Source organism: Callospermophilus lateralis, chromosome 1 (assembly GCF_048772815.1).
Source record: "Callospermophilus lateralis isolate mCalLat2 chromosome 1, mCalLat2.hap1, whole genome shotgun sequence".
Classification (NCBI taxonomy): Eukaryota; Metazoa; Chordata; class Mammalia; order Rodentia; family Sciuridae; genus Callospermophilus; species Callospermophilus lateralis.
Window position 1 is genome coordinate 217929871 of NC_135305.1, and position 10253 is coordinate 217940123.

At 39.3% G+C, this 10253-nt stretch overlaps 1 protein-coding gene and 1 non-coding gene across 2 annotated transcripts; one reads left to right on the forward strand and one right to left on the reverse strand.

Moving 5' to 3' along the window:
* Positions 1-233: 233 nt before the first annotated feature.
* Positions 234-337, forward strand: LOC143384608 (U6 spliceosomal RNA). The gene has a single exon (XR_013089402.1). It is a non-coding gene; the product is annotated as a U6 spliceosomal RNA (small nuclear RNA).
* Positions 338-6765: 6428 nt separating this feature from the next.
* On the reverse strand, positions 6766-7779 carry LOC143401033 (olfactory receptor 7E24-like). Its single transcript, XM_076858009.1, has one exon. It carries the CDS (start codon positions 7777-7779, stop codon positions 6766-6768), a length of 1014 nt encoding a protein of 337 aa, XP_076714124.1.
* Positions 7780-10253: the final 2474 nt, after the last annotated feature.

The following is a 10253-nucleotide window of genomic DNA, read 5'->3' on the forward strand; positions in this document are numbered from 1 at the left end:
ATCTGATAATACTTGTGCCAGGACTAACATTGGCAAGAGATCTGAATCATTATATAAGAAATTTGAGTCTTAGGTGATAATTCCTCTGTGAACTACATTTCTCTTCTTCAGTTTTTATGTGATGCAAAGTGCTACCTGAAGAAAAGACCCTTTCATTTAGTTGGAGAGTTTATTAATATGGCAATGATTTCAAAACCCTTCTGCCAATTGATTTTTCACTCAAATAAGAATATGCTTGCTTTGGCAACACATATATTAAACTGGAATATAACAGAGAAGATTAGCATGGGCCCTGCTCAAGGGTGACATGCAAATTTATGAAGTGTTCCATATTTTTAAAAAAAGAATGTTTCATAATGTCTTGGTTGGGGATAGGAGACTGATTTCCAATGGAAAAATGCAACTTGAAATTTGCTATTAATGACCTACATTTGTGTCTCTATAAGAGCACACAATATCACCTACATCTTCTCAATCCTAATATGTACCAGGAAAATGAAGCATCAACCCAAGTAGTAATATGCTGTCTTTGAAGACTCCTGAAGAAATTTCATCTTGTGCAGGGAATTCTGTTTCCCTCTGGCCTCAGCAGAAGGGCTGGTGCCTGGGCTGGAGTCAGGAAGGCAGCATTTCAGACCCACACCCCACCTGCCAGTGTGTGCACAGAGTGTGAATCCCTCCTCCTCTGTTCACTGATTAAGGAAAATACAGATTATAACACCATCTCCACAACATGTGCAGTTTCAAGGGGAAACGAGGAACTCAATAAATATTTGGTCACTATGATTTCAATAAAAACATTCCATAATTAGGTAACTATCACCATTATGGAAGAAAGCCATGGTCAAAGGCACTGGAGGCTGGAATGTGGTGAATCTCTGACCTGTGCCTCGTGGAAGTCTGCAGTGTTAAGTGCCCTTTAACTTCTGCCTCCTTGCCTTTATTCAAACCCATGAAGATTTCCATCATGATTTCTGAAACTTTTTCTATTGTGATGACATTAAATAAAACTAAATGATCCCTATGTCCAAAACATGGACAGAGAAAGACACTATTTCAGCTTCCATGGGACACTGCTAAAAGGAATGAATGTACAGGCAGGAGGTCACAAGTCTGATCATCCATATTCATTTGGCCAATTTAGGACAGAAAGGATGGGAGGGCTTAATGTCCAACAGACCTGCTCTAGATGCCTCCTGTGCCAAGCAGTGCATGGACATTGGAGCGTAAGAAATAGGAAAAAGGAAACTGTTCTAAAATCACAGCACATGTACTGTAAGGGTAAAAATAAAGTGTCCCATCCAGAAACAGGAAAACGGTAACTTCAGACCACTGAATGCATTAGTCGAGTGGCATGAAGATCAACCTAGTCATGCTAACAGTAACAATAATCTCTAGAATTTTTTGCCCAGAATTTATTCACATATCTCATATTATACACAGAAGAACACCAAGTATCTATTTATCTTTACTCATTGCAGTTGCATCAGTTGGAAATCAACTCAGATGTCAAGGCTGACTCTAGACCCCTGTGAAATTAGTCACTACCTTACAGACATAGAGATCTGGACTGACAGACTCTAAACTGGACCAATTAAAAAAAAAAAAAAAAATATATATATATATATATATATATATATATATATATATATATATATATATATTTTTTTTTTTTTTTTTTTTTTTTTTTACTTTCCCACTTAACAGTTTTCAGCCTAAGTCCACAGATCTTAACCACTGGTAAAGGTACATTTTATAATACTTTCCAGTTTTTGAATGGAATGAAATCAAGACCTAACATTAGGTTTCCTCTGAGATTGAGAAGGCTGTTTTCATGCGTGGAAGAGCATGTGGTGAGCTCAAGGAGGCTATGGAGGGAGGCCTGGAGCATGATCTATGCTGAATGATCATCAGCCTTCTGTACTGTGACCTCTCCTCTGACCTGTGGCTGATCCTCCATAGTGTATGCAGCAAGCACCACCCCCCATTGCTCTGCCCTGTGATTCCTCTAGAGTCCCACAGGAAGAGCACCATGGGCCAGGCTCTCTTTCTTCAGGACAGGGACGATGAACAGCTAGTGGGCTTGCTGAGGGGACAGCCTGCCAGTTTTCTCCTGTGATGCCCTGTGTTCATGATCAGACAGCCCAATGCAACCAGGCTGCTGTCTGCTAGCAAACAAGAACAAGTTGCATAATTCTAAAGTTCTTTTTTACTGTAAAATAATAATAAATGTGGCATGCAGTATCAGAGTAGGACACACAACAAGTGAGACAGATAACACAAAAATTGTTCCTCAGCCCCTGAGCCTGGAAGCCCTGAGTGTCAGTTCATGATGCTCTGGCTTCTGTCATCCCCTCATCATCCTTATCAAGACCACCACAGGTCTTTCCTAGAAACATAGCTGAAGGACCAATTTGCTGTGGAAGGTGAGCTTTATATAGAAAATAAAAACAGCATGGGTGGAGAGTACATTTTAAATAAAATATATGAGAGCCCAGCAAAAGTACATAAAAAGAAATCACAAATACCATACATGAAATTTGACCTCCTGAAATCCCCCCATCTGGGAACTCCAGCTTTGATGTTTGTTCTTCTGATACAGAAGCAATTCTTGCAATTCCAAGGCTCCCAGTGCACTTACAGGGTTATGCTGCTTCTCTGCTGGGTAATGATAAGGAGTGCACATGCCAAGACCCACCCATACCTGGTGCCCAACAAAGGCTCAGACTCTGTGCCCAGCATTCCCAGGAATATAGTGTCAGCTGGGAGCTTCCTGATGCAAAATCACAGCAGAAGACACAGCCATGCAACTCACTGGTCAAGAACTATCAATGAAAGGGCTGAAGACAGAGGCTGACTGTGGATTAATATACGACCTTGGAGACTCAATGCACAGAGCACATAATTAGACTAATTGGTGCATGCAATGCCTATCTCTAGGGATTTCCCAACATTAATGCAGAAAGATGAAGAGAAAATGAAGGTCCACTTAAGATTTGGACCCTAGCTGTAATTAGTAAGAACCTTGCATAATTAATTACTTCTTTCATTTTATATTTTTTAAACACTTCTTTTTTTTTCTTTTTTTAAATTTATTCTAACTGGTTATACATGAAAGCAGAATGCATTTCAATTAATTCATTGTACACAAATGGAACACAACTTCTCATTTCTCTAGCTCAACATGATGCAGAATCACACAACTCATGCAATCATACATGCAGATAGGGTAATAATGTTCTTCTCATTCCTCCATCCTTCCCTACCCAACTCCCGTTACTCCCCTATGTCCAGTCCAAAGTTACTCCATTTTCCCTTACCCACCACCCATTATGAATTAGCTTCTGCATATCAGAGAAAGCATTTGGCCTTTGTTTTTTTTGAGGTTAGCTTAATTCACTTCAGGTGATATTCTCCAGCTCCCTGTTAGGCTGAATAATATTTCATTGTGAATATACCACATTTTCTTTATTCATTCATCTGTTGAAGGGCATCTAGGTTGTTTCCATAGTTTAGCTATTGGGAATTGAGCTACCTTAAACATTGATGTGGCTGTGTCTCAGGTCCTTTGGGTATAGACCAAGGAGTGGGGCAGCTGGGTCAAATGGTGGTTCCACAACAAAAACTTAATACCAAAAAAAAAAAATCATTAAATGGACTAAGGAACTGAACAGACACTTCGCAGAAGATATACAATTAATCAACAAATATATGAAAAAAGTATTCAATATTTCTAGCATTTAGAGAAATACAAATCAAAAGTACTCTAAGATTTCATCTCACTCTAGTCAGAATAGCAATTATCAAGAGCCATGTGCCTCAAATCCACACAGCATTTCAAATATGGCTTCAGTTATTCAATCTGAATTCCTAGCCCAAGTTACATAAACACTTGTGTTTATTTATGTTCTCTAAAATAAAATTGTGTGATACTTATGCTGTGGGAAGACTTTGTACGTGAATTCCAACAATCTACAAATATAGAATGTGGGGGGGAAAGGCTCATTCATACATTGCTAATGGGACTGCAAATTGGTGCCACCACTCTGGAAAGCAGTATGGAAATTTCTTAGAAAACTTGGAATGGAACCACTTCTCTGTTTTTTTTAAGTTCCATTTTTATTAGGTTAAAATATAAATAATAAAAATTACTATTGAACCATAATAAGTATACACTTGAGTGACATTTATTTGGTCATTGATTTTTTTAATTAAACATTCAGTTCTTAGAAAACAGTGGGTCTACTGCCCAGATGAATTGTCAAAGGACTCTGCAGCATTGGAATGATGTCAAACTCTGAAGTGTCTCTCTTCCAAGCTCTAAGTGTCTGTCAATTCCCTCTGTTCTTTCTTCACATTTCCTAGGTTCATGAATGTCTCTGCCATTAATTAAATGTTGTAATTAAATGTTGCAGATGCTGTTGAGAGAAAGTTTGGGGCTTCATGTCGATGCCACAGACACAAACAAGAGCTGCTCAATATCAACTCCTGCTCTTAAGGGAAATTTTTAGTAGATTGAAGGTACAGAGAGGAGACCATCGCTGTACTGAAACAACACTTGAGCATGTCCAGGGCCTGTGAATGTAGCAAAGGTCTATTCAGTGTTTAACAACATAGTTTTAATTTTTATCTTTCTGTGCCTAACATGGTAGAGGCTCTGGGAAATCAGAAATGAGAGAGAGAGAAGGTTTTTCACCCAACATACAACATATACATATGAAACGGGAATAAGAGGCTGTACCACTACAGAAATATGAAAATAGTAACAGGTCACAGGATACTTTATTTGAATAATGCAGATTGACATTTCCATATTTATAATAACTAATTTTCTTTTACCCAAATGTTACAACTTCATCACATATCAATCACACAGAAAGAAACAATTTATGTTTAATCTGGATTCAATGACATTGCATCCACTAGAAATCATCTTGGAGGACATTGCTGAGTATCATAGACACTAGCACCTGCACTTTGTTCAAGGTAGGATGAGTCCAGCCAACAGCAGCCAAAATTAAATTGTGAGCATCTGGGTGTGATGCACTCATCTTTTTCAGTGTTTTGCAACAACCGCAGAATAAAGAGCTCTTAGTTAGAGAAACATCTCTGGTATGTTCTTAACCCTTTAAAGTCCCTGAGTACTAATGAAATTTAGACCTACTTTGCTCCTATTTGATGGAGAGGGTTAAGTATAATATATAGGTGGATGTGGCAGCTGCAAGTGTGTCCTGGATTTGGGGACACAGGGGGATGTTCTGAATTACTTGTGCCCACTGGACCTTTGTCTTGTCTCAGTCATTCTTTCAGAAATGATGCAACTGATGCCCCTGACTGCTTTGTCATGGAATCTACCAGAAATCCCAAAGGAAGTGAACAAGAAAACTGGTTCCATCCTGGAGTGACAGGAAACTGAAACACATGATTGTTTTGTGGAGAGGAAAACCTGTCAGTAATGGTTTGCTCAAATACCATGTGCCTCAAATCTACACAGCATTTCAAATATGGCTTCAGGTATTCAATCTGAATACCTAGCCCAAGTCACATGTACACCTGTGCTCATTTCTGTTCTCTAAAATAAAATTGGGTGATCCTTATGCTGTGGGAAGACTTTGCACATCAACTCAAACAATCTAAATATAGTACATAGCTTAGCACCTGGCATTCAAAATTCTCCACCCCCCAAAAAAAAATCATCCTCTTCTTCATTCACATCCTCATCATTACCTTCAAAGACCATTTAAACTGTTGAGGACACAGTTTAAAGGGATGCATTTTCTCCCCTTCTGGATGACAGTGTGTGGCAGGAAAAGTCAGGTGGCAGTTAAAGAAGACTTTCCATGGACTTTCTGTTGCATTCACTACAACAAAGCATATGAACTCACAGTACCATCCCTGACAATCTGCACCTCGTTCTCCAATCTGGGTAGACAAAGTGCATGCTCCACCTGATGGCAAAGAAATAATACTATGCAATGTCCTTCCTCCACCCTTCCCTTCCTGATTCACACTGAGGCTCTGCTGATTTAGGACTAAGGATGACAGCTCCAAAGCCCCCACCTCCCTGGTGCCCAGTGGCCCTGACTTCAGCCTCTGGGTATTCATACATGCTCAGTTAGGTGCTTCCTGATTCAGACATCCACAGCAGGAAGAGATGCATAATGGCACCCACTGCATTGGGGTCCTCAAGCTGAGGGGCTGGAGGCACAGGCTGGTTGTTGACTAATGTGGGACTTTGGTGGCTCAGTGCATAAGGTTCCTAGTTTACCAAGTAGCTGAAGCATATCAGGAACTCTTAAGAGCTTCCTAATATTAATGATGGAGAAGAGAAGAAGAAAATGAATATCTACCAATGTTTATCAGTTTATCTCTACTAAGGAAGAGGCTCTTCTCTACTACAAATTTTCATTTCTTTAAAAAAATTAGCTTTATATTACTATTGCTGCAGTAAATTGAAGTTTAAAAAAATTTCCTTTTAACCATTCTCAACTATTATGATAAGCATCATTGATCACATAGATGTTTTTTAGAAATATTCATCATCACCATCTCAAAAATCTTTAATTATTTCAAAGTGATCCTTTGTTCCAAATATGAAGAACTCCCAAGCATTCCTCCCCATCACTGGCTGCAAGTATTTCACTTACATCATGTGTGGTATTAAACCCATCAATGTTCCTGAAGAGGCAGATTAACCCAACTTGATAATTAGTTATAATGAATTTTCCAACACACATCACAACTGGACACTACAGGGTCTGAGATTTAGGCCATCCTGCTGGGCAGCCTCCTCAGGGCACCTTTAATGTCCCTGTTTCTCAGGCTGTAGATGAACGGGTTCAGCATGGGGGTGACCACAGTGTACATCATGGAGGCGACTGCACCCTTCCTGGGAGAATGTGATGCAGCTGACCCAAGGTACACTCCAAGGCCTGTCCCTATAAATAAGCAAACAACTGCCAGGTGAGAGCCACAGGTGGAGAAGGCTTTGTACCTCCCCCCTGAGAATGGGATCCTCAGAATGGAGAAAACAATTTTATAGTAAGAGAAAAGGATCCCTGAGATGGGGAAAAGGCCATATACTGCTCCAAGAAAATACTGGACAATGTTATTAGAGAAAGTGTCAGAACAAGAGAGATTCAGAAGTTGAGAAGGGTCACAGAAGAAACTGGAAATTTCCACACTCTTGAAGTCGGTAATTTTTAAGATCATTGAATTGTGCAACAGTGATTCTAAAAGACTTAATAGGAAGGACACCAAAATTAAGAAGCCACAGAGTCGAGGGTTCATCATGACCAAGTAGTGCAGGGGGTGACAGATGGCTACAAACCGGTCATAGGCCATCACACTCAGAAGCATATAATCCATACACGCAAAAATGGTAAAAGTAGACATCTGTGTCAGGCAGCCCACATAGGAGATGGCTCTGCTGTGACTTAGGATGTTCATCAGCATCTTTGGGACCGTAGTGGAGATGAAACCAATGTCTGCCAAGGACAGGTTGGAGAGGAAGAAGTACATGGGGGTGTGGAGGTGGGAGTCAGAGCTGACGGCCAGGATGATGAGCAGGTTCCCAAGCACTGTGACCAGGTACATGGACAGGAACAGTCCAAAGAGAACGGGATGCAGGTCTGGATCCTCTGAGAGTTCCATTAGATAGAATTCTGATATGTGAGTTAAATTTTGTGCTTTTGTGTTGCTTGGACACCTTTTGAAAAGCAAAGAGTATAAGAAAAAATAAAAAAAGAAACCCATCAGCAGGCTCCACTCACTCTGCATGCATTTGGATTCAGGTATTCACTAGGAAGCTGCTCACACTGGAGATCCCCACGCCCTCAACATATGTCTCAGTCCTCAGACACCCAGACCTGCACACTCTCTCACTTTTGCTATCTACATCATTCACCCGTGTCTCCACACCCTATTTCAGACATTTAACTGATCAATATTAAAAGCCCAGAAGCAAGAAGAAGAAGTTCATGTTTACAGTAAATTATAGCATACCATTTAAGGGGAAATTCAGGAAAAGTAATTCTTTTTATTAAGAAAAAATAAGTTCATGAAAGTTTATTAAGAACCAGCTCAATTTACATTGTTTTGCTCTAAAAAGTTGATGGTAATGAGTCTCAGTCAGAAAGCATGGTCATGAGACATTTATCTTCAAAGTGTATCATCATTTTTTATTTCCTCAAAGCCCTCCTCTGCATATTAAAGCTTGTTCATTAAAGGTGTGTAATATAATGCAAATTTCCTTCTCTTTAGCACACTTCAAATTTCAATAAATATTATTGAGCTGAATGCACAAAATCAATAGTAACCCTGATCACACATGTGACTGAAAGAGATGATATTAAAAACATAAATGATAATAAACACTTTGAATAGTTTGATTTGATACTGGTTTATTTATATGAACCCACACAATATCAGTAGAATAGCTGGCATATAGAAGAGCTCTTCACTGGTTTTCTTTCCTTTATTCTGACCTGTTAAACCTCTCTATGGTTTTGTGACCTCAGTCCATTAAGTTTGCAGGTTAAGATTTCATCACCAAAAAAAGGCCCAAAGCTCAGCTTTTATTTATAACCACATTATTTCCACCTTGTGGAATCTCTGGTCAGGCGTTCCTGATACGCAGATTGTAATTCTTTCACTTAAGCTATGTGAGTGTAACTTGGCTCCATTATTTATCTCTTCTTGCTGTGATTGAATTTGTCTAAATTTGGGGTAATAATTAACTACCTTGGGTTTTAAAAATCTTTCCAATTACCTAACTAGTGGTTTTGTCGCAGTTAATGTTATATTCATCTTTGGATATTTTAGATTATCCACATACTGTGAAATCAGACCAACACCAGTTTAAGCAGGATATCTGCATGTGAAATCCTAGGTGGTTTTTTCTTACACCAGAGTTGGAAAGCACTGTCTGACAACATCTTGGCACATAGAAAAAGCTCCATGAATATTACCTTCTCATATTTCAATAACACCCACTACCTATGTTCCAATATATATATATTTGACAATATTTGTCTCAGGACTAACACTGTGTAGAGAGATTTCAACAATTACCTGAGGTATTTGAGTTCTTAGTGAGCTCGGCATTTAGGATAAAGAGATGGGAAGTACTGAATCTTAAAGGAAACATCCATTAGCCTTTCAGATGTAGAAAGCACAGTTATAAATCTTGAACAACATGCCCTTGGCCCATGCCCTTGGCTCATGCCCCTGTGATATGGGGGAAATAAACCAAGTGTAGGAAAAATTGGTACAGAATTGTGCAGCTCCACCCTGGGTCACCTCCTGTCCAGGATCTGATACAGCCCTTCTATAAACGTTCGACACTCAGCCCCAAACAGGGCTTCCTCTCAGCCTCAAGACAGCCCACATTCTCCCTTGCATGTGTACCTGCCTTCATAAATAAACCTGTATCCATGCCTCTGTCCATTTCCTGCTGAAATTCTTCTCCATCACATATGCCAAGAACCACACTGGTCCAGAGCTGAGCTCCCCCTCTGCCCTGGGAGCTCCTTGACCCATCTCCAGAAGTATCTATTCCCCCGTGACATTACTATCTCTGCCTGATTCCACTCTCCTGTTAACCTGTCTCCCAAACATGCCTACTTTATGAAATGTGGAGGTGTGATTTTATGTTGATGTTTCTATGTCAATATTAATTTGTGTTCCCATAAAGGTTTTCATTAAATATTACCTAAAGGGCACCTAAGTCTCATCTAAGTAGTGCACAACAGAATGCCTATTTCCCCAGAAATGCACCGTTCACATTACATTGAGGTGCTAATTCCATTTGTGAAGCTCATTCCTCTACTTCAAAGTCTTTATCCTACACAAAGCATTACCTGAAGAACGTGCATCGTTTAACCACTAAGGTATGACAATCATTTCAAAATTGTTGTTCATCTCTCCATATAACACAAATAAGAATTTCTATATAATATATCAGCAGGGGATAGGAGTGTGATCTCCGAAGAACAATGCATGTCCAACTTTACTCTTTAAGAGCTACATTTACTTACCAATTTAAAAATGTAATTATTATTATACTTATACTTAATAGTTGGATTTGGGTTTTTTCCACATTATTATGAGTGTATTATAGTTGTACATAATGGAAAGATTCATTGTTACATAATCATACATGCACACAATATAATGATATAATTTGGCCAGTATCATTCCTAGTATTACCCCTTATCCTCCTATCCTCCATCCCACAGTCCTTTCCTCTGCCA